The 24207-nt window shown below is 39.2% G+C and overlaps 1 protein-coding gene across 1 annotated transcript in view; it reads left to right on the top strand.

Annotated features, from left to right (window-relative positions):
• ophn1 (oligophrenin 1) overlaps positions 1-24207 on the top strand; it is a 46065-nt gene that overhangs the window by 11755 nt on the left and 10103 nt on the right. The window contains exons 5-18 of the mRNA XM_088012516.1: positions 1106-1207; positions 1317-1427; positions 1560-1664; positions 1750-1879; positions 2941-3041; positions 3185-3276; positions 4293-4371; positions 10773-10806; positions 10932-10994; positions 12094-12168; positions 19661-19745; positions 20090-20148; positions 23124-23229; positions 23382-23541. Coding sequence (XP_087868642.1) covers positions 1106-1207; positions 1317-1427; positions 1560-1664; positions 1750-1879; positions 2941-3041; positions 3185-3276; positions 4293-4371; positions 10773-10806; positions 10932-10994; positions 12094-12168; positions 19661-19745; positions 20090-20148; positions 23124-23229; positions 23382-23541 — 1302 coding nt within the window. The remainder of the gene's footprint in view (positions 1-1105; positions 1208-1316; positions 1428-1559; positions 1665-1749; positions 1880-2940; positions 3042-3184; positions 3277-4292; positions 4372-10772; positions 10807-10931; positions 10995-12093; positions 12169-19660; positions 19746-20089; positions 20149-23123; positions 23230-23381; positions 23542-24207) is intronic.

Below are 24207 nucleotides of genomic sequence, written 5' to 3'. Positions count from 1 at the left end.
ACAGAAATGCATATTTTGTTAAGATTAACGAAGGCCAGATGTCTGACAGTGTATTTTTATGAAAATATTCGATTCCTAGTTCTTTCACTGGATCCGATCTCTATGATTGCAAATCTTACAACAGGGATGTTAAATACATTTGCGGACGGGTTTTTCTTGGTGAGGAGGCTGCATCATGATGACAGCTGAAACTTAATAAAACTTTCAAGAAACTCCAACAGGTTGTCTCCCTGTGTGTCTTCAGGAATAACATACACACGGATGTTGTTTCTTATATTTTATCTCTGTTGCTTGTAGTTTGAGACGACAACTCCGCTCTTTCTCTGGTCTCTTTCATGTTTGCCACCATTTTATTTAGCTTTCCTTTGACCTCCTCTCTGAAACTGGTTAAATTTCTCTTCATGTCTCTGGAGAAGTTGCCATGAAAGCAACTAAAATCAGAACAAGTGGATAAAATCTCTGTGGTTATCACCGATGCTAGCTTGAAGTCCGGTTTGGTGAACAGTTATTTTTTTGGTGTCTTTTCTGTTTTTACTATAAGTTCATGGGTGCTAAAAGGTTAATTCAGCTCAAGCGAAGGGGAGTTAGCCAACTGCTTTGGGAGCGCTCATTCAATGTGTCCCCATATTTTAACAAATGTATAAAAAACGTAACGGGATTAATAGAAGAGCGACGTTGTGATGACTTCCTAAGGGTGGGGTGTTGGAAAGAGCAGGACTTTCTTAAAGAGACATAGTCCCAATTTCAAGGGATCATATTTCTTTTAAGTCGTATTTGATTTATACAGCATTTTTTTAAACAACTAGAAGTAACAGAGTTACTTCTAGTTGTTATATAAAATGATACTGTGGCTGGAAACCCATAATACTTCCACTATAAATTAGTTGTTATTTTTGTATAAATGTTTACAAATGTTCAGTGCCTAATGAAATAAATATAAACAATTTATAAAGTAAAACTTAATTTCCTTTCAGTTTCATAGAATTTGAATTTTGCTGAAGTACACTGTAATAGATAATGCCTCTTTCTTGGCTTCTGTTTACGCATCAATAAACGGTTACACATCCTAAAGTGCTGTTTTATCTTTTGCTTATGCGTCCTGCAGGAAAAGAAGAAGAAGTTTGAGAAAGAGAGTGAAAAATATTACTCTCTGCTCGATAAACATCTGAATCTCTCTGCCAAGAAGAAGGAGAGTCAGCTTCAAGAGGTCGGATGTGGCTCAAGTGTTTTGCATTGGTTCGGTATTGAAATGTGAAACTAATAATTACACCGTTGCGGTCATTCCAGTAATCAATCTTCTTTGCTTTTTCCTGAAGGCTGATGACCTTCTTGATAGGGAGCGGGTGAACTTCTATGAATCGTCAGTGGAATACGTATACCAGATCCATCAAGTTCAGGACAGGAAGAAGTTTGACGTTGTGGAGCCGGTGAGTGCTGCCGGCGGTTTCCCACTCTTCCTCTTTGCTACCGCACGCGCAGGGAAGAGGGCCTTTAATTCACCTCGACAGTCGCGCTTTCAGCCACAGTCTGAAAATATGTTTCGTCCTTTGGTTTGATAGGTGCTGGCGTTCCTTCACAGCATTTTAACTCTCAACAACTTGACAGTGGAGATGACTCAGGACTTTATGCCTTATAAGCAGGAGCTGCAGCTCAGCTTGCAGAACGTGAGTGGTGTTGCTGAGGATTGTTGGGGGGATGTAATATCGTCTGACTTGAGCCCTTTTAGTTCTATTCTGTCTTTGTCTGCAGTCTAGAAACCACTATGAGAGCACTTGTGAGGAGTTGGAGGAGCTGATGAAGAGGATGAAGCATCCTTCTCAAATCTCAAAGATGCAGAACTTCCTGCCGTTGGAGGGTTATTTGTACTGTCAGGAGAAGCGTACGTATTAAAGATGAAGATTGCAGACGTATTGTAAATGCATTTGACTGAATTTGTGTGATAAACGTATGAAGAGTCACATCCAATCTAAATAGTCAGGGATAAAGGCATGGAAATGTTTGACTCAGGGTTAAGTTGTAAAACAATATCCCAAACTCTGAACATTTCCAGAAAGTTTATCAAGTCATCGTACAAAAATGAAAAGCATTTTATGTTACATTAACGGGGCAGTATTGTGTAAAACTGACTTTATTTAGCTTTAAATCATGTTATAATGTTATTCCCTCATCAAAAACATACCTGGAGTGTTGCTTTGACTTTTTTCGTGCATGTTTAAGAAATCCTTTAATCTCCCGTGGCAACCATTCAGCGGTGCAAAACGCCTGGAGGGACAGAGCGCCCCTTGCAGACTCCTCTGCAGCTCCTCCTCAGAGCAGCAGCTTCCAAGCTTCTGAGCTCCTCATTACAGAGCAGCCCTCCTCCGAGACTCCCTCACTCTGCTCCTTCAGACTAGCCAGCAGCAATTAGCACCTGGTGGAACTGTGCATCTGCTGAGCTCATTACACAAACTATTTCTCAGTTGGTAAAAATGTTGTTAAGGGGTTAGTAGTGGAGCAGTGTTGTTGAGGATTTCCTGAAGGCGGAGGGTGAGAAAGAGCAGCCTTAGTTTCTTAAAGAGACAGAGGCCCCAATTTCAAGACTTTGGATTACAAAGTCAATTTTCTTTTAAGTTGTGTTTGATATATACAGAAGTTTTATAACAACTGAAGGTAACGTAGTTGCTTGATTGTGCTATGAAATTATACTATGAGGCTGGAAAGCACATAATACTGCTCCTTTAAATCTACCCAAACCTGACTTTTAACCTAAACAGACCAAGATGGAGCATTTCTGTCTGCAGGAGGCATGTTCCAAAAAACTTGTAACTGTAATTGTAGTAAATTACAGTTTGTAATTGTAACACGACAAAATGTGAAATCACATATTTTCGAGTTATTTTGTCTCCAAGTCTCAACAGACCTTTTTGTGTCCTTATTTTGTTGTTGTTTTGGTCACACCAGGGGCTTTGGGTGCATCGTGGGTCAAATATTTTTGCAAATATCACAAGGATGGGAGAATGCTGATCATGGTGTCCTGTGAACAGAAGCCTGCAACAAAACAGGTACTATTACCACCAATAACCAGAACGTGGGGCCTTTGTCACCACTTACATTCTTTAAACAACTTACCCCACCGTTGTTGACTCCCATCGTCGACCACTTCTCCAACGTTATCTCTTTTTTAATTTTTTTATTTTCCATGCAGGCCCCAACGATACTCACCCTGAAATCCTGCATCCGCCGCAAGACCGAGTCCATAGACAAGCGCTTCTGCTTTGACGTGGAAACCGTGGAGAGGTTAGCGCAAACACAACCTGACGAGGCAACGCGAGAGCCTTGTGGGATAAACAGGTTGAGGCGGCGAGGTGAACAGGTGGCTTACAAGGACAGAGTGTGAAGGCTAAATGGACCGTAGCCCAAACAATCCCTGAGCAATGAGCTGGCGCTGGAAACAGATGGCAAACTGTCTGATTGCAGGGGGAAGGAACACAACAAGCTCATATTTATATAAAAGCACACCATTTGGAACAAAATGCATTTTAATAACTGCTTGAACTACGAGCTTCTCTGTCACCTTTCTGGCCTTTCTGGTCTTGAAATGGGTGGAAATACTCGAATGTCGTCTGTGCTGTTTAGAGGGGTTTTATTGAGCTTGAATTCTGCATTGAGAGTGACTCTGATTCGAACATATCTGGTAGTTTGGCTGTTTGGTAAACTCAAGGTGGCAGTGCTGTGTAATGAAATGCTCCTGGAGTTAAAGCAGACATTCAGCTTAATAGAAATGGATACAATAAAATACATATTTAACCCAGATTAGTTGTTTTAGCGACTTTGATACTTAACATTTCCCATGTATAAAAGATTTGACATTTATTTCACTCTGAAAGTTGATTGCGACTTAAATTTATTCATAGGGTTTTGCCAGAGGAAGCTTTCATCTCGTTGCACAGTTGTCTTTGTTAACAATTGATTCACATCCCCATGAGCTGCAAAATCTGGCACTCGACGGCGTTTTCTGCACGACGACAATTGCAGCAATGTGTTTTTATTTTTTATTTTTTATTATTACTTTATGCTTACTTACTTTTATCTCGTTTAGCTTCCAGGATGTTGTCGGGTACATCAAAGACTCTCCCTCCCGGGGTGTTCTTATCGGTTTTTTCCTTTTTCCATCTACTCCACTTGGCTTTAAAGATATGAGTCTGATGTGTGAATTTAATCAAACTGGCTACTGTTGAAGAGTGCATCGTTTCAGCTGAATAATTAAACTGCAACCTTTGCCTTCCTAATGGCTCTTGTTACCGTTTCCACAGAAACGCACCCGTCACTTTCCAGGCCCTTTCGGAGGGGGACAGGAAGTTGTGGATGGAGGCCATGGATGGGAAAGAGCCTGTGAGTTTGTGTTGCTCATTTAGAAATGGTCTTCTTTGACTTTGATAAAAAAAAAAAGAAATTGCTTTGCTTGGCAATGATTTTTAAAGTTAAATTTGTTATAACTTTTTCTCAGCTCTACACATGCTCACAAGAATGCGCACAGGTTCAAATACAAACCCTGATAAAATATTTGACTTGATGTTAATTGGACCACATGCTTTTAAAAGCAAACGGATCATGATTACCCCCTTTTTTATCATTCTTTTCACTCTTTCCCCCTTTCGAAATTTCCCCACCGCTTTTGTATCTACCACTAAAAATATACAGTTGTGGTCTTTGAAGGTAATGAAAGTCTATTCAACAGACCGTTTGTTGTTGGTATGCAGAAGTTGCATGCATTGAACATAAAATATGAAATCCTGCTAAATATTGTGCCCAGATAGACCTTTGAAATTGTGATGACAATTGTGATTTAATGCATTTGCTCAACTTTACTTCCTTTGAAGTCGGATAGCTTAATATTTGTCGGTTCTGACCAGACAACTTTGTCCCAGGAGGTGATGGGCCTGTCCATGCGGGCAGATGTAAAGATCAGTTGAGCATTAAAGTTGTTGATTTTGAAGCAGGAATTTATTGTTAGCTGGCTTGAGCATTTGTGGCTCCTAAGTTGATCCTAAACATCCCAACTAATTGCCTTTTTTCTTAAGATTACAGTTTGGCTCAGATGATTTGAAACTTGGATATAATGTGGTGTGTTCCAGTATGAAAATGTTCCCAAACAAACATAAAAAATGGTTTCGAAATCGTTATTTTAGGTTTTTGTAATAGTCTTTCCAAAACCCCGAAATCAACCCTACTAAGAATTTATGCACCACTTTTAAAAGCCAAGTCTGCCCTGGGAAACAAACCAGTTTCAGTGAACTCTGCTAATTCTAAAAGCACATGTTTGAGGCGAAAATCTCAAAGGGACATCAAATTAAATATTAATGGAGTTGCGTGTTTTTATTTTTACCTGTATGGATAATTTTGAACATGTGTTGATAGCAGAAAATCCACAATGTAAGCAAACATTTTTTTTTTCCCAAATTCTTGTTTTTCAATCCACTGATGTTGATTTGTTGTGTGCTTTTATATCCATAGAACAACTTAATCAATAAAAGCCCAACAACAATGTGACATCATTCAGTTTGGAGGTAGCATATCTGCAACCAAAACTCAATTTTGAAAAAGCTTTTTGCACCGCTGATTATTTTTGAGGATGTTTAAAATGCATCCAATTAAATGTGGTTTGCAAAAAAAAAAAAAAAAACTGGAGCTGAGAAACAACCAGCTGAGAAAAATCCTGTTTAAATGATGTTCAATTATTTGTGTAGGTGTAAAACAGCATGACGACTGGCAGCTTAACATTAACTGGCATTTAACTGCTTAACTGGCATTTATGAGGCACCGGGTTCTGTACAAGATACATCTGAGGTAACATGATGCTTTCAGCGCACAACAAGGTATTTGTGTGCAGGTTGGTTGGCTGCAGCCTCAAATGACTTTAAACCAAATAGGGTTTGGTGTTGATGGAGCAAATTCTGCAGAAAATACATCTGTTCTACATCTTGGGGAAAGGAAAAAAAGATCCTACTCACTACAGAGGATTTTCTTTCGTTTTGCGCCTCTTGATGAATGTCGCATCTTAACCAATTCAGTCTATTATTTGCTTGTGGTTGAGAAAGACAAATAAAGGATGTGAAAATGACACGTGGCACACATTTTAGTGCCCTTTTGCTGCGCCACTTCCCCGTCAGAGTCATCATATTTTTTTTAAAGCCTACTCTTGCAGTTTACACTGACGGGTAAATTCCCTGCACGCCAAAGCCGACTTTGTTCACTAAGCACTTTTAAAAACATCAAACACAAAACATGAAAATGCAAAAGAAGAGAAACAAAAACATGAGCAAAACAGAATAAAATGCAACTAGTGGTTTCGGTAGGAATACGCAATGTATGAGTCATATAAAACAATAAAATCAAAATACTAATGACTTCTTATACCGGGTTAAAAGCTAAACTGAAGACATTGTTTTTCACTACAGATTTAAAAATGAAGAGGCTGTTAAAAATTTGTGAACTTCAAACAGCAAAAGCCCTGGTGCTTCAGCACTTTCCACCTAAGTTCAGCAAAATCTGCTCAGCTGGTCTGTGCGACCGAGAAAGGCAGTACGAGGGCGGTTGTCCAGATTGGTACTGAGGGGTAAGACCATTCAAATATTTCCCAACAAAAACTTTTTAAATGAAGTCTAAAGTAGACGGGCAGCCTGTGTAATGAAAATAAAACGGGAACTCCTCCGTGTTCCAGTCTAAATCTTTGCGGTAGCATTTTGTGCCCACTGAAGGAATGCCAAGGAAGGCAGCTTAACACCAACAAACAAATCATTCCAGTAATCCAGTCGAGTTGTAATTAAAGCATGGCTTTCTCTTTCAAAGTCATGTTTTGACATCGGTTTTATTTTGGCCAGGTGCCTCAGCTGAACGAGATGGATCACACCCCTGCACTTTTCTGACCACTCAGCTTGAAATCGCTGTCCATTTAAAACCTAAATTAGACAGTTGGTGTTTTATAGTGTACCACAGTGCCCATGGTCACTGGGAAAGACCAAAAGTCAACATCGAGAAGTCATCCATTTGTTTCAGGAGCGCATAAATCTTGGTATCTTTTGTAAAGCAGTGAGAAGTAATGTCATGCTTTCTAAGATCAGCTAAGAAAAAAAAAGTAGAAGTCCAAGAATTGAACCCTGTGGGGCTCCACATGATAGTGGAATGGAGGATGCTCTAAAATGATTTAGGTTAGCATAAAAAGACAGCCCAGAGCTAAAAATTAGCTCTCATTTAGGTTACAAATATCTCCACGGTGTCGTAAACACAATATTCAGATATTGTGATCTACTATCTTGAAAGAGGCGATGAATCTTTGAGAATCAGGACCACATGGTCCCCTGAAAATGTATCCAGAAGGATTTCATTTAAGATGCTTAACAAAGCAAAGACTGAGCTGCAAAGTGATTTAAAACCTGACTGAAAGCTCCCAGAACTTCATTTTCTTTTAAAACGCTTTCGCAGTTGGACGTAAATAATGGTCGCCAGAATTGTGTCTTTCACATTACAATGTCCTGAATGAGAGACGAGATACAGTGGGGCAAAAAAAAAAAAGTATTTATTCAGCCACTGATTGGGGAAGTTCTCCTGCTTAGAAAAATGAGAGGTCAGTAATTTTCATCATAGGTACACTTTAATAATAAGAGACAAAACGGGACATAAAAAATTCCAGGAAATCACATTTTAGGATTTTTAAAGAATTTCTTTGTAAATTATGGTGGAAGATAAGTATTGGGTCACCCACAAACAAGCACACATCTGTGTTTTCTTCTTTAAGAAGCTCTTCCATCCTCCACTCATTATCTGTATAAAAGACACCTGTCCACAACCTCATGCAGTCACACTCCAAACTGAGCCAAGACCAAAGAGCCACCAGGAAGAAAACTGCAGATTTGCACCAGGCTGGGAAGAATGACTCTACAGTAAGCAAGCAGGTTGATGTGAATGAGCGATGAACAGGGCAGTGCATCGGGAAATTTCAAGCCAAAACCTCCTCCCATCAGTAAGAGCATTGAAGGTGGAACAGGCTTTGTCTTCCGGCATGACGATGATCCCCAAACGCACTAGTCTGACAACAGCAGAGTGGCTCCGTTAAAAAGCACTTCAAGGTCCTGAAGTGGATTACCCAGCTTCTAGACCTCAACCCCATAGAAAATGTTTGTAAGGAGTTGAAAGTTTGCCATCAACAAGCCCAAAGCATCACTGCCCTACAGGAGAGCTGCAAGGTGAAATGGGCCAAAATACAATCAGGAAATGTTTGACCATTGCCAACAAAGGTTATGTTGCAAAGTATTGTTGAGCGTTTTTTATTGACCAAGTACTTATTTTCCACCATAATGCACAAATAAATTCTTTAAAAATGCTACAATGTTTTCTTTGATTTCTGTTTTATAATTTTTATTCTTTTAATTTTTGGCTCTCATAGTTGAAGTGAACCTGTAGTGAAAATTACTGACCTCTCGTTAAGAAGGTGAACTTGCACAATCAGTGTCTGACTGGATACCTTTTTGTCCCACTGTGAGGAATCTAAAAGCACAGCTATTGTAGTAAATGTTCATCTAAAGACAGATTTCAGTATTTTAACACTCTATGGATTGGCATTTTTATTTAATATTTGAAACTGCAGATTCTTTAATGGAGGTCATTTTTAATTAAACTAAAATACATTTCTTTGTAAAGTATCAAGTTTTATATATTTTTTTTCAGTACTTTACACTGCTTTTTATTGGGATTTACATGAGAGATCAACACAAAGTAACACACTTGTGAACTGGAAGAATATGTTGTGGTTTTCAAAAATATTCGTGGATAAAAATCTGAAAAGTGTGGCATTAGTTTGTTTTCTGTCCTACTTCAGAAATACACTAATAAGCAAACAGGCACTGGAGTGTAATTTAATCTTAATGTATATATCAGGATTAATACATTAAAGTTTTTACTGGTCTACACACTAACATCTTAAGCGAATAAAGTGACAAGTCACAGATAAAGGATAAAATATTTTTGGACACTTTAATTAGGATGAAACAATTGAAGTGCAAAATATTTTTATTTTCATTGGTTTTTTTATGTTTTGCTTTTTTAAGACTTTATAGTTGGTGCTTAGATATTAATAATGACTTCCAATAGTACAACTTTTTCTGTAAATTTTAAACATGTTTTTTAACTTGGTAACATGATGGGCTGCTGGATGATCGCCCTACGATCTCTACCATTAAGTTTAGCAAGTTTTCAGGGGAAAACCCTGTACATTTAATGTAAAAACCAGAATTTTCCTCTAACCTCACAGTTTTGTGGTACTTTTTCATTTTTGCTCAATCACATAAATCCCAAACAAATTCTTTGAAGTTTGTCGGAACGTAACGCAACGTGAAAAAGTTCATTATTAAAATTTTTTGCAAGATGCATCAAGGCATATATGTACATGATATCTGATTTTTATTTAAAAAAAAAAAAAAAAACATGCATCGGTGTTCCTGCTTGTTAATGCATTCATAGATTTGGAATTCATTTAATGATCTGGATTTCCCTTTTTTTTTTCCAGTTTTTTCAGAAACATGCAAAAACTGAACATATCACTTTTCTCTTTGGCTAATTTCTGTTGTTCCACTCTCCAAAAACGAGTCTAATAATGAATGCGTGTAGCTGCAGATAACTTGATGCCTCCTATTTCCAGACGTCTCTGGTAGACCCAAACTGGCCCTCGTTTCTGTTCTGCTGTGAGTGTTAAAACAGCCATAAATCACAGTTGACCACTAGACTGATGCATTACAGTTTCGATGAATGTTTTGGCAACATTTTGCGCCTTTCACGGCCAAGACATTGACATGCCTGATCTCACATCCCAAAATAAAAAGTTATTCCCCATTAAAAAACTTTTTTTTAAGTGTTTGGCAGTCAAGGGGAAAGAAATCCCTGCATGTACTTCTCCAGAGTCTCTTAAGCGACTGGATATGTTGGCAATTTTCTTGTTTGGCACAGAAAGGAAATCAATCATTCAAAATGCTGGAAAATGGACTTTCGCTTTTAACTCTTAGTAATTATTCACTCTGGCATCCCCATTATTATTGTTTTTTTTTTTTTTTTTTTCTTCCCATATGTTAGATTTTAGTACTGATGCAGAATGTAACTCTGTGGGAATACCATAACACAGCATGCTGGAAGTCAGCAGCCTCTGAATCAATTGTCGGGTGTGACTACCATATTTTTTCCCTCCAACTACTACCTGCTGCTTCGCGGTCATTGAACAAGACTCTCTCAGCATCTCCCGCTGCTCTGTACTTAGCCCTTAGCCTCATGGCTTTAATGGCTGTCAGAGCCATGAGGAGGAGGAGTAGCACGCTGTTTCAGGAAGAGAATCAGATTGAAGCATTGATATAAAGACCAGCACGTTTGATAAGGTCTGGTCTCACGGTCAGAAGTTCTAAGTCTGACTTGCTGGCAGCTGTACCTGCAGTACCGGAGCCAAATTTACCCAAAGATTGAATGCATCGTTCTTTTTCTGCTCCTCGTTGTCGTTCTATGCTATAAAACCGTTAACTGAAACCAGAAAATGGCGCTCATCACCTCGTAACTCATCCCGAAGGTCTGTCGCTGTGCATAGGAAGCTGGATCCCATGGATTTGTTGCCTTGAACCATAAGTTTTTTCTTTCTTTCTTTCTTTTTTCCTCCTCTTTCGCTTAAAAAATGGATGCAGTCATTAATCACAGTGGTGGATTTTTCCACATGCTCCACAGTCTTCAATTTCTTTTTACATTTGCTATTTTCATTTCAGATTTATCACTCCCCCATTCACAAGCAAGCAGAAAGTAAGTCAGTCATCACTATCCCCCCGAGCCTGAAGTTGTGATAAAATATTCAGTTTTTCTGTGGAAAGGTCTCATTTCTGTGGGGGGGTACTTTTCTTTTTTTGTTGTTGTTTGCTTTCCCGCAGTGGAACTAAATGAAACTGGATTCAAGTTTGTGCGAAAGTGCTTCAACTACATTGAAACTAAAGGTAAGTTTTTTACTGTCTGTATTCTTGTTGGTTTCTTACTCGCCTGTTGGGGGCGTAGTTGAGTCGTCTGTTGGCATCACTCCTTGGGATTGCTGTGAAGGGGAGCTATCGCTCATCACAGCGCCGTTAAAAGGCTCATATGAAACCTGCTTCAGGTTGGAAAGCTCTTCCCTCGGCACATCCAGGCTTCCTACGCAGTCTGGAAAAGTCTCAAATTTTATTACAGAGTTTTCCGGATCTGGATCAGAATGAAAACAGAAAATAATAGTGTATCAAAATACTTTACTCCCCGTCCCGCTGTCTAAATGTCCTTGATACCTTGTATCATTCCTTCTTTCTGTCTTTATTTCTCCTTCTTTCTTTCCTTTGTTGTGCCCTTCGTTATGCAGCCATTCAGTCTTTCCTTTCTGCCTCGGCTCTTCCTCATGCCCTTCTTTAGTTGGTTGTCTTTGGTCTGTCTCATGTTGTCCTTTCTTTGCCTTCTACCTTCACAATGTCCTTCCTCCATTTAGTCCTTGTGTCCATACTCCTTTTGTTTAGTCTGTCCTGTTTTTTTCTTTTCCTTCCTTCCTTGCTTCCTTTCTTCAATCCCTCCTTCTTCCCATCTTTTTCTTCTTCTTTCCTTACTTTCTTTCCTCTCTCCTTGTGAATTTGGCATAAATTCTCCAAACACATTTTGTGTTTTAAATTCTAGAGTCAGAACTTCAAATTAAGCAAAATTGAATCGTGACGAAAGTCTAAAATGATTAAATGAAGAATGTGTTTCAACTTTGATCTTTGACGTTTCTCACCGTTTCTTTGGAGAGCGTCTTCAGTAGCAAACACAGAAACATTGAGCCATTTCTTTTTTAATTGCATCTTTGCAGCAGCACCAAGGTTTGATTTAAGGAAACAGGATTACCTACAGTAAGGATGCAACTTGTCTACGAGTAGTTTCAGGCAGGAGTTAAATGCAGAAAAGAACATTTTCATTCTGTCTCATGTCAGGCATTAAAGAAAGCATGTGGTACATTTCCACCCTACATCACCTGCCCTGATTATACTCCCTTGATTTTTTTAAATAATTTTTTCCCTGTATCCTCCCCTCTCCTCTGTCCAGCCGCCACACAAGAAGGAGTGTACAGGACAGTCGGCAGCAATATCCAAGTGCAGAAGCTCCTGAACTCCTTCTTTGGTAAGGACACAAGTCTGTGAACGTGAGCGCCATCTGCCCATTTGCTTTTTTAAGCACATTAACCTCCTCTAACACTTAAGAGGATCTGCAACATTTTCCGCCACGTGCATAGAAGGTCAAGGTAATGAGATGCCAGGTGTGTGGACCATGGACCTTACCACAGGGTCCGCGTTTCATTGGCTAATGCCCATTTGACGTCACTGCGCAGCTACCACGTTATTGACCGTCTCACAAACAAAAGCTACAGTAGTATACACATGCTAATGTAGATTGTGGACTAGCAGACCACAATCTACACAATCAAAGATTTTGCAACAGAACTCAAATAAGAATGGTTCTCCACTGTCAGTGGGGAATCTGTACAGGCGATGTCAGGTATCCTGATCGTATTTGTGGAAATAAAATTCACAGATTTCCCAAATCTGATATGGAATGCCTAGCTTGGATCAAAGCTTGTGCACGACCGCATTTGCAACTCAACTGTCGTAAGATCAATAAAAAGAAAGGAGTGTGTGCTGGTGTAAGTATCATTACTTTGCTTTCTTTGTGTTTAGTGAATGGGGATATTTTGAGTGGCCCTGCGACAGACTGGCGACCTGTCCAGGGTGACCCCGCCTCTCGCCCGGAACGTTAGCTAGAGATAGGCACCAGCACCTCCCGATCCCTTTTGAATTTTGAAGCTTGAAATATTGTAAGGAGGGTCATTTTGAAAACCTTTTTGCTAAGTCTTACGTTAGCTGAACAGATCAATATGTAATGTGTACCGTATCTGACATACATTAAAGATTTTATTTTACCTGAAAAGGCTTTTTACGAAACTGTAATCGTGTTAGCGACGCTAGCACCGAGTACAGTGCGTCAGGCCTAGGCACACTCAAACATTTGCCAACAACAGAAATCACTGATTCCAAAAGTAACCCTCAAAACCATGAATGCCTGACTTACCCAGCCTTGCAAGAACAATAGGCATCAGTGATCTTGTCCACAGCTATATTCATGCTGATTGTGTGAGGATCTGCTGTTTTCCTCATCGACCGGTCGCATTTAGCTGCGACGCGCACAATGTTGGAGGCATTGCGTGGCTCAAACAGCTTGATTTCGTCCAAAAAAGATGATATGAACTCGTTTGTTCCCCTGTCCATTGTCGTGGCTGATATTTTGTGAAAATCCGGCAGAAAGGCTGCACTAATCGACTCAGAAATACTTTGTAGAGAGTCAGTTGAAACGAAAGACGCCATGTTTACACATAGAAACGAAGCTCCACGAGGCTTTGTTTGTGAGACATGCAGCCACGTGGGACTGTCGAGGGGTGTTTCTGGGCGGGGCTTGGTAAGGTCCATAGAGCAGCCTGGCTTTGCCACTCCCAAAAGCGATGCTGCACTTTGCTGATCAGCTGTCTGAAACCAGGCTTTCACACTTTTCTCTTGCTTACAAAAAAAAGTTTATCTGTTTGGAAATATTTCTGGTGAAACAAAAATACGTGGAACCCAATGTAAAACCTAACGAATGGCCTCCTGTTATATCTTTAACACTAAAGCTGAGAAGCTATGAGTGCTAACTAGCTGACTGGAGGCTCTTTGTCAATCAGTCAATCAATCAAATTGAGTTTGTATAGCACCTTTCAGCAACAAGGCACATAAATACAAAGTCATAGAACACACAGCCAACAATTGAAACATTACCTTTACCGTCGTTACACATCAGATTGTTGATTAATGTTTAATTTATTCTGTTTCAAAAGCAACTCAGCAAGGTGGGTTTTAGTCTAGATTTAAAGAAGGTCAGTGTTTCAGCTGTTTTGCATGTTTCTGTAAGTTTGTTCCAGATTTGTGGTGCATAGAAGCTGAATGTTGGTTCTCTATGTTCGGTTCTGGTTCTGGGGATGCAGAGCAGACCAGAATCTCTGAGTGTAGGGACTGTACAGCTGGAGTGATGTGCTCTATCTTCCTGGTTTTAGTGAGAACGCGAGCTGCAGCGTTCTGGATCAGCTGCATTTGTCTGGTTGATTAAATATTTTTTTTTAGGCAGACTTGTGATCTATGTGACGAAGATAAACGCACGGATGAGTTTCTCTAGATCTTGCAGAGATAATACTCTAATCTTTGAGATGCTCTTCAGGTGATAGAAGGCCGACTTTGTAACTGTCTTTTTAAGGCTCTGTAGATTCAGGTCTCATTAACTTGCAAACATCAACTTATTAACTTAGCGCCAATAAATGTCTTGTTTTTGCTTCTTTGTCATGCCTAAATGTTTTAGATTATTAATATTTGAATAGAGATAACTTGAGATTAGAAGCTGTTAAGTGATGCCTTCATTTATTGCGGGGAAACAGAGCAGTGCCTCCTAAACCTAGTAACCAATAATAACTAATTGACATCAAGAGTTTCCTATAACTGGGAATGAGTTTCTACCACTGCCACAGAGGACTCATGTTTGACATGTTTATGGTTATACTACAACATTTGAATTTGATTTAAGTCCAGACTTTGACTAGGCTACTCCAAAACATTTTATTTTTATTTTTTTTGATAAGATCTTGTAGTAATTTTGGTTAACCGGTCTCTCCTGGGAAGGTTCACCACTGCTGCACGTTTTCTCCAGATGTTGATTATGGCGCTTGGTTTGGTTTGCTGGCAACCCAAAGTCTTGAGCTTTGTAACCATTTCCAGACTGACAGACATTAATCACTTTGTTTTTCTACTGTTTTTGGATGATTTGTTTCTTTTTGAGAACTTTCAGGCGTCAGAAAGGTTCTCCTACAATTATTTATTATATCTGCAGGTGAGGTGATAATCAAACTTGTGTTTCGCCTGTGAAGTTGAGCCAAGCTTTTTAAAAAAAAAAAAAGAAAGAAAAAATGTAGTTGAATAAAGGTTGGTTCATGGTTTAAGAATGGGGGCAATTACTTTTCCCAGAGGGCCAGCTTGGTTTGGATAACTTTTTTTCCTTTAATAAATGAAATCATCATTTGAAACAACCTTTTGTATTTAAGTCAAGTTTTATTTTTATAGCACATTTCAACAACAAGGCAGTTCAAAGTGCTTTACACCATAACTACATAATTCAGTAACCAATTATGAAACGGCAATAAACTTTACATTTTGTCAAATGCCATCATCAAAACCTTCAAGGAAATATACATCAAATAATCAAAAATCAATGTTCCAGTCGGTTTTAGCCTCGAGTTAAAGGAACTCAGTGTTTTGGCAGTTTCTCAGTTTTCTGTAAGTTTGTTCCAGATTAGTGGAGCACAGAAACTGGTTGTTTTCTTGTAGTATTACAATTCATTTCTGAGTAAATTTAGCAGCTGTTCATCCTGTGTTTTTAATTATGTTTATGGGACAGTTCTTAGATAAAGTTGGGAAGAACACTAAGACATGGTTGCGTTATAAAACAACATCTTTGAGCACTTTCCATTTTACCACTCAGAAACCTACTAAAGCTGGGCTCACGCTGCGCGATTATTGGTCGCCATACGCAACAAACCTTTCATTGTGAGAGAAAATTTCTGATGGTGACCTTGATCATTCAGTATGACAGACGCAATTTAGCGCTCCCCTGACAAAAGGCGAACTGTGACAGATCTGAAGCAGGGTCTATTATGTTATTGGCAAATAGTGCAATGTGACCTCTGCCTCAACCCAATTCTCATTGCAGTCCTCTTTTGTGCAGCCATGCCGCTCCCTTCTCTCTTTTTTTCTGCTCTAATAGTAATAACACTAATATCCACAATTAGCAGACCATTTATTATTGGACTGAAGGAATGCTGATGAGGAAATTTGGCCATTTGACTCAGGTGAGTTGGCGAAATGGTGCACCTAAAAGTTGTAGGATATTAGCTCTCGAGGACCGGAGTTGGTGACCCCTGGTCCATGGAAACAAGTTGTGCAGTCTCGCATTCTCATGCGGTGTGACAGGGGTTATTGTCACATCGAGGTCACACAGTGGGAGATGTTTAAGTCCCATACGATTTTTTAAATCCCACGGTGTGAGCCGGGGCTTAACACAAAGGCCGGCGTCCACCAAAACTGACAAGCCGGATAATTAGAGCAACATTTAAAGAATGAGCCGGGAGCTACACGGTAACTCTGCAGGAGCTCCACATCACCCTAGCCACATCATCCCCACCTTCAAACATGGCAGTGGCAGCATCATGCTGTGGAGATCCTTTTTTCCCTCCTCAGCAGAAACGGGGAATATGGTCAAATTTGATGGAAGGATAAATGGAGCAAAAAGGTGGTTCTGAAAAGTGCTAACCTGAGTACAAGACATTAATTTCATGTGTAAATTTCTGAAAAAATATGCAAGTTTTTTGCCTTTGTGCCCTATTTTGTGTTTTTCTGTCTCAGTATTTATAAAATACATTTGCTGTAGGTTTCTCAAGATAACCTGATGCAAAAGTTGAAAATGTCTTATAACAACTCCTCTGTCAGCTAAACAGTTCACAGCTCGATGACGCGGTATTAATGTTGGCATTTCAGTGCTTAAATTGAACTGGTGCAGCTTTGATTGATTGACATCTGTTCCTTATTTAAGCGTACGTAAACATCTTTTTACCCTCATTTAGTTTTAGTTTGAGCGAAAAACAACACTTGCGGTGGTGAGACGTTGCTAAATTACCAACTCAGCGACTGCTGCAGGTTGTCAGCTGAGCAAACACGCTACATTTGATACATTTCCTGGCAAAGAGAGCGAAGCCTCAGAGATACAGTAGCAGAAAGCATGCGTGTCGCTTTGCCACGTGAATGAGCACATTTCTCCGTCTCTTAACAAGCCATTCATCCTGGCTTGAAAAAGTAACTGGTGATCAAGAGGTGTTGGATTCAAAGGAGCGTCAAATGATGCTATAAACACCCTCAATAATAATTCCTGGCTTACAGTTTTTTAAGTTATAATGAGGGAAATATAAAGAAAAACTTGGCTGATCTGAGTGTGCTTCACACAGAGCAGCTGCTGGATCAGCGCTCCTTTACTGGAGGGCAGAGGTCAAGAGGCTTCAAGCAGAGCAGCATTAATTTTTAATTTTTAAAGAATAATTACAGGATTTAAAAAAAAGAAAAAATAGACTGTGACACATGGGTATTTGTAGGGTGGGATTCAGCTTTGTACGCTTTCACACAAAGTCCAAATAATGGGAATCACCCCTTCTGAAAAACAAGAAAAAAAAAAATCCCAGGATTTACTCAGTTGAATTGTGCAGCTCATTATTTTGCATTTCCAACTCATATCCAGGATACTAAATAAATCTATTTTAGTTGATGGAAATTCTTTGCAGATTGAACAGGGGGACAAGAAGGGGGAATTTTTTTAAAAGTGCAAAAGAAAAGGGGATGAAATCATGTTTTTGGTTTGCAGTTACTTTGCAATAAATACCTAAGTGCGCAAGAGCAAGTGAGCAGTTAACAGAAATGCTTGCAGACCTCATAAGCTGTGTGGCACCTGGTTCATGGACCGGAAACATGACTCCAGTATGAGATCAGGTATCACTCATCTTTAAAACAAATAACACAGTTGGCTAACGTGGAATAATTCATGCCCCGTGGACCTCTACATGCGACGCCTGTATTCATAACCCTTGAACTTGTTCACATGTTGTCCTCTTACAGCCACAGTGTTATTGTGATTTCATGTAACAAAAAAAGTTGAGGTTTTCAAATACTGTACTGGAAAAATATCTGGATTGTCTGGTGTTTAGCTCCTTTTACTGCATTCAAGAGTTTAACTCAGATTGTTGATGCACAAAGTTGGGAGAGACATACTTGGTGGGAGGGGGGACAACAACCCGCAGCTATAATTGGAGAAAAATATTGTTCTACAAAATATTAAGCCTGTCGCAATATAAAATAAATCAATTAATCGCATGATAAATTAAAACAAGCTGGATAATTTCCATCTGAATAATTGTTTTTCTCTTTTCTCTCTTTCTCTCTGTCTTTCTACCAAAGATTGGATGATAATAAGCTTCAGTCTGGTGCTTTGGTCTCAACTAGGCCCTTTTTTAAATGACAATTTTGTTTACAGAGACTTGCAATTTATTTGTTGTTTTGGTTGTTGTGTGAATATTTAAAATAATTTTCATTCCCAGTGTTAAACATTCTGTAGAAATGAAATGATTCAAAGCAACAAAATTCTCATTTATTGCAATAATTTCTGGGACAATTTATTGTGACAGGCCTGAAAAGCGTACAACAGGGGTGATGAATACAAATGCATGCCACACTTTGCAGATTTCTTTGTAAAAAAAAAACAAAAAAAAAAAGCAAACAAACAAACAAAAATGTATCGTTTACCTCCACTACAGCCTGGTAAAAACCAGCTTCTTCTACTACGCTTTGCTTTGTACAGAGAGTCTGGATCCTCTACTGTTTAGGAACAGTTGCCTGCTGGAGGCATGGACTGTGTTGAAGTCTTAAACGATTGGATCTGATGTTAATCGCTAACATTTGGCCGTGACGCATGTTATGCGCCAGCTCGACCTTGAAGGAAGCTACGCTATGAAGTTTAACGGAAATTATGTGGGCTGTAAGCAACCATCACCCTCTGCAAAGAGAGAAATGCCGAGCTGAACGAGGTGACAGCATTCCTCTTGTTCCGACTTTTATTGCTCAATATTTGGAACCGTGGCCAACGCAGACTGACTGGTTTGTTCACTTCCTCCGCTGCCATTGGCAAACTACAATTACAGGCAGACAACAATTCATAAATACTGCAGAAACTTGACATCACTGTTCACAACTCCTCTTTCTGTTCGCTGATTGGCCTGCTGGAAATGCATCCTGAGAAATTTAACTCAATGGGACAAATCCCAAACGGAGCGCTGAAGGGAGATGAGAATCAAGGGGGTTAGATGTTTTACATCTAACCCCAATAAAAGTACATTAATGTTGGTGCGTGCAACATAACACGTGGAAGAAGTTCAAAGCTTTTGCAAGACTCGTGTTCATGGATAAATCCCCCAATCTGTGTTTGGACAAGAAGCTGATGCTGGAATTAGTTTCCTGCAGCGCCGGTGACGCGTACCGAGACAACAAGAGCGTTTCCTCGGACGACGATATCGAGTCGAAAGGAACTGAGGAAATGACGGTCATTACCTCTACTATGATTTTGCAGGTGGATGGTGAAATATGGAAACTTTTCCAAGTCAGGAGATGATGGAGTCAATTGTCAAGATGATGACTCATCTTTACCTGTAATAGAAATCTTTGACTTCTCCTCATGGAAGATGTATCAGATTTATAGCATGGCCAAGAAACTCATCCTGTGAAGCTGACCTTTATCTAGCTCTGCTGCTTGGTGGATGATGAATACTTAGACATTTGGTGCCTCTAAGAGTTTATATAATCACAAAGGATATTGGAGGTGTACCAAAAACGACCTATGTCTCTCTTACTTCATAATTTAATTGCCCTTGTACAAACCCCCCAGAAGAAGGAAAAGAGCAACACATGCCACATGTTTCTAAACTTACCACATGCCTTTTGCTCCTTTGTAGATCGCTCAAATCCTGCAAATGTGGATCTCAACAGCAGCGACTGGGATGATAAAACCATTACAAGTGCATTAAAGTTCTACCTGAGGTGCGTTCGTTTGTGCGTGTGTGTTTATGGATACGTGCCGAAAAGAAAAAACAAAACAAAATCCACGCAGTATGATTTTTCATTAATTACGTTACATTTGGTCACACGTTACGTCATTTCAAAATGTTTCCACAAGGAATTAGATGTTTTCCAGAAAACCGTTTTATCATCTGGCATTAGACACAACTTGCTGTTTCCAAACTAACCCCACCAGAGGGCTCACTCTTTAACTTCTTAATAGTGTGACTATTTAATGAGTGGATTCTTGTTTTATTCTTTCGGTGTTTGATGTTTTAATTTATGTTCCCCATGTGTTTTCTCATTTTGTCTTTCCTTTCCCACAGGAATCTTTCTGAACCTCTAATGACCTACGATCTGCACGGAGAACTCATGAGTGCTGCAAGTAAGACATGTTTGAGAGCTTTTACTTTGCTAAGCTCTGCATGGATGGGTTACAGCATGAACCCTAAAGTTGAGTTATGTTGCATATTACCAGTTGAGTCCAACCGTTTCTCTGAAAAATATTTGATCTAGCAGTTTATAGAAAGGGTGGAAACTTCGGATTTACGAGCCTGCTTTTTTTCCTCCCCTTTTTTTCTCTTTTTTTTTTTCTTTTTTCTTTTTGCTGCTTCTTTAGCGTGGCTTACACTGGCTGGAAAAAAACCCATCTAAACTCTGGGATTAAAAGAGCCATTTGTAAATCAATACAGTGCAGTGCTACGGGTTGAACATCTTTATCTATTTGGACACAGAAGGAAATCCGAGTCTTTATTTATACTCGTCTGTCACTGTGCATTATTGTAAACCTGAGAAGATGGTAGGTTTATTAACACCAGCCTCATTCTGTCAGGATGTTGCATTAAAGTACATAGAAATGCCCTTCATTAGCCGCACACGGTTCTCCTCATTACGTATCGTGACAGTTTGAAGACTCCGTTTTATTGGCTGCATACCATTGCACTGGGTGGTCATGCTTCACTCCATTTAACTTTGCAATTAAGGGGAAACTTTGTGATTTACACGGCTTAGTTTTACAGCACGTTTTAGATGCACCATTTTCACCTAGATTTTTGCTCGGAATATTCATTTCTTTTTACTTGTACTAAAACGGTTAAAACTTTGCAGAGCTTCTCTCCTCCAGTTGATTTTCCTCTTATGTTGGAACTAAAGTCTTATCAGAATTATTGCCCACAGTATTGGTGGGAAAAAAAAAAAATGGCTTCTTTGCCATCAGCAGTATGCTTGCCTGTGTTTTGGCCAGACATTCAGACTTTTAGGTTTGATATTTTTATGTCATTGTCATTTATTAAAACACAACTCAACACAGATGTCACTAAAGCACATGTTTAGACCAGATGTTAAACCAAAACCGTGCTAGGAGCTCCCTTAAAGTGTAAACCCCTACTTTAAAGGTCTTTTTTGGTTTTTTCCCGATCACATCGTTGCATATCGGTTACATTATTTAAGGCAAGTCTTATATTCGCGTTTAAATGGCTGACCTTTTTAGAAATGTGTATTTTGTAACCACAAGTTCCTGTGCTTTAAATCCAAGCTCATGCAATCACTGTAGAATCATAAGTCAATAAGTCACTGCGCCGCACATGATTCCCACTTTGACAGAAGATTACTGCCTGCACTGAAATGACAGAACAAAAAATATACAGATAGTTCAATGACATCCTATTAGCCGCAGTTCCTGCAGCACGCACAAAAATAGATGAAAATTTGCTGCCATTTCCAGTTCCAGCCACAAGTTTATACTTGCTGACTGATCATAGATATAAAAATTACATTAATTTTGGGCTTTTAAAATTAATAAAATTTGTTATTCAATGATGGAGTGATAAGTTTGGGTATTTTTGAAAATAAGAATTGGGTGTTCAATTGCAAAATTAAATGGCAATCAATACTGCCGGCATGACGACTGTCACTCCTCTTCCCGCCCCCCAATCATCCTGATGACCTCAGTGCTCTGCTCCACTAGCCAAATACACTACTGGCCAGCCTCTGCCTTATGCAAATGAAGTTTTGCACGCGTTGGAATTGCGGTAATGTTAGACATTTTGAGAGTAATGCGGATTTTTGCTTGACAGGGTTCAGTTTATAATTTATATAATTGAGTACTTTTACACCGCACAGAAATTTGGTGGGGGTCTAAGTGTTTCTTAGTAAACCACGACCACACATTTTTTTGCAGTCCTCAACAAGCTTCTGGCATAGTTCTAGCGGGATGTTGAACCGCTCTTCTTGGCAGAGTTAGCAGAAAAAACATTTAAATTGGTGCTTACATTTTCAGTGAGATTCGGATCCAGGCCTTTCTAGGAGCTTAGCGTCGGCCTGTTTTATCCATTCCAAAACCAGTTTTGATGAACGTTTGAGTTCATTGTCCCGTTGGAACACCAATGCACCAAAGCATCTGAATCAAATTGGGACATTTTGGGTACGATGAAAGGAAATTGGTTAGAGTGTTCAGAAAAACCAAGGAAATCCACAAGGCTCCAACCCTACTGTGAACTGTAAACTGCTGGAACCAGTGTCACTGTCCACAGTTTTATACTGGCAATGACTCATAGCATGCTAACAAGAATGAAGCGCCTGCTGTTTAATCAGCTTCCTACACGGAGCAGCCAGATGACTTATGGATAAAATCCTTATGGTCAGATGAAAGAGCAAAAATTAAGCTGCCTGGTCGCAATTGACAAGAAGCATGCTTGGAGGAGTTATGGTCAGGCTATGGAGCCCAAACACTGTCAAACTATCACATAAGGTGGTGGAAGGAGTGTACTGTGGTGTTTGGGGGTGATACCAGTTTATTACCCAAATCTTTCAGCTTCACCTCAGATCTGTCCAGTTGAGTCCAACCGGATTACTGAACCCCTGAATACTGTATTAGTTATTAAGCTTTTAAATCTTGATGAAAAGTTACTTACAAATTAGTTTTGTCTGATTTCATGTTTACTATGATATTTGCAGTATAAACTAGACCAAAAATACATGGGGATTTTGTATTTGTGTAGTGTGTGGTCAAATGTCCACCCAAAACTGTTTGGTAACCTTGTTGAAGGTTAAACAAATGGATTAAGAGTTTGAATTTGTGTGGTTTTGAGAATTCATTAAAATTCAAATTTGTGCTTCATCTTCCTTGTTGTAAGTCATTGAAGTTTTATTATTCAAAATAATTTCATCCTGAAAAAAAAAATGTTCAAATGGATCATTAAAAACCTCAAAACATTGTTTCTCATTAGCGTTGCAATTAGCCGTACAGGCACAAGAAGTATTAAGCTTCAGTATTTATTGTTTCTCTATTTTATTTATTTATTTATTTTTATTTTTATTTTTTTCCAATCATCTAAAATGACTTTGCTCTGTGTACCACAGAGTCTGATAATCTGGACTTTCGACTGAGTGAAATTCATTCACTCATCTACAAACTACCGGAGAAGAATCGTGAAATGTTGGAGATGCTTATTAGGCACTTAGTAAAGTAAGTCCAAGCCGAGTTCATTGTGTCGTTTTTTTTTTTACCACTTCCAGGGAAATAAATCCTCTCTTTCTGAAGGGAGTTCATACTTTTTTTTTTGTCACCGCCTGGCTTGAGTTACATTTTATTTAACCAGCCTGGCATGATGTTGACAGCGTGTGCAGCCACAGTGATGAAAACCTGATGACGCCCTCCAACATGGCAGTTATCTTCGGCCCCACACTCATGAGAGCGAAGGAGGAGACGGTGGCGGCCATGCTTGATATCAAGTTCCAAAACATTGTGGTTGAGATTATGATCGAGGACTACAAAAAGGTACAAGTGAAGCAAGCATGTCCTCTTTTTTTTTTTTTTTTTTTTGTTCAACCATCAGGGACTGTTAGGGGTTTTTATTCTTAATTCATACCACTTCCATATGTCTGTGTTTGTAATGTCTTGTTAGTGGATTAGAGCTGTTATTACATGTGGTTTGTTTTCGGTTAATGAGGACCCGTTGGAAGCCTTGTTGCTGTCCAAGCAGTTGCCAGCACTGAAAACAACAACAAAAAAAACAGTCAAGTTGAGTTTGTGAACTGTAATTATTAATGAAATGTACCAGAATTTATGTGTTTTAAATGTATTATTTTGCTGTAGTTTAGGCACTTTTGTTAGATTTTTTTTATTATTGTCATTATTTGTACTTGTAAATGTCTACAAAACTGTGCAGGGCCTTGCAAAAGTACTCATCCCCCTAGAACTTTCCTACTGTTTTAGTGATGGTCTGAGTTCAACACAAAGTGGTGAATAATTATAAAAAGTAAAAACTTCCTACAAACTGGTCTAAAATGTATTCAGCTCCCGAAATCTGACGCTTTCGGAGGAAATCTGTTGCACAACGGCATGTGGAGTTAAAATCCCTGCCGCCTTTTTCCTGGAAGTTTGAGGTTGTAACATGATAAAATGGGAGAGGTGGGGGGGGTAAATCAAGATTTATGAAAAATA

This window comes from Poecilia mexicana, unplaced genomic scaffold, assembly GCF_051168715.1.
Source record: "Poecilia mexicana isolate PSO_F unplaced genomic scaffold, ASM5116871v1 scaffold_14, whole genome shotgun sequence".
Taxonomy (NCBI): domain Eukaryota; kingdom Metazoa; phylum Chordata; class Actinopteri; order Cyprinodontiformes; family Poeciliidae; genus Poecilia; species Poecilia mexicana.
Note: the sequence above shows the minus strand (reverse complement) of the source record. Positions and strands in the feature narration are given on the sequence as shown.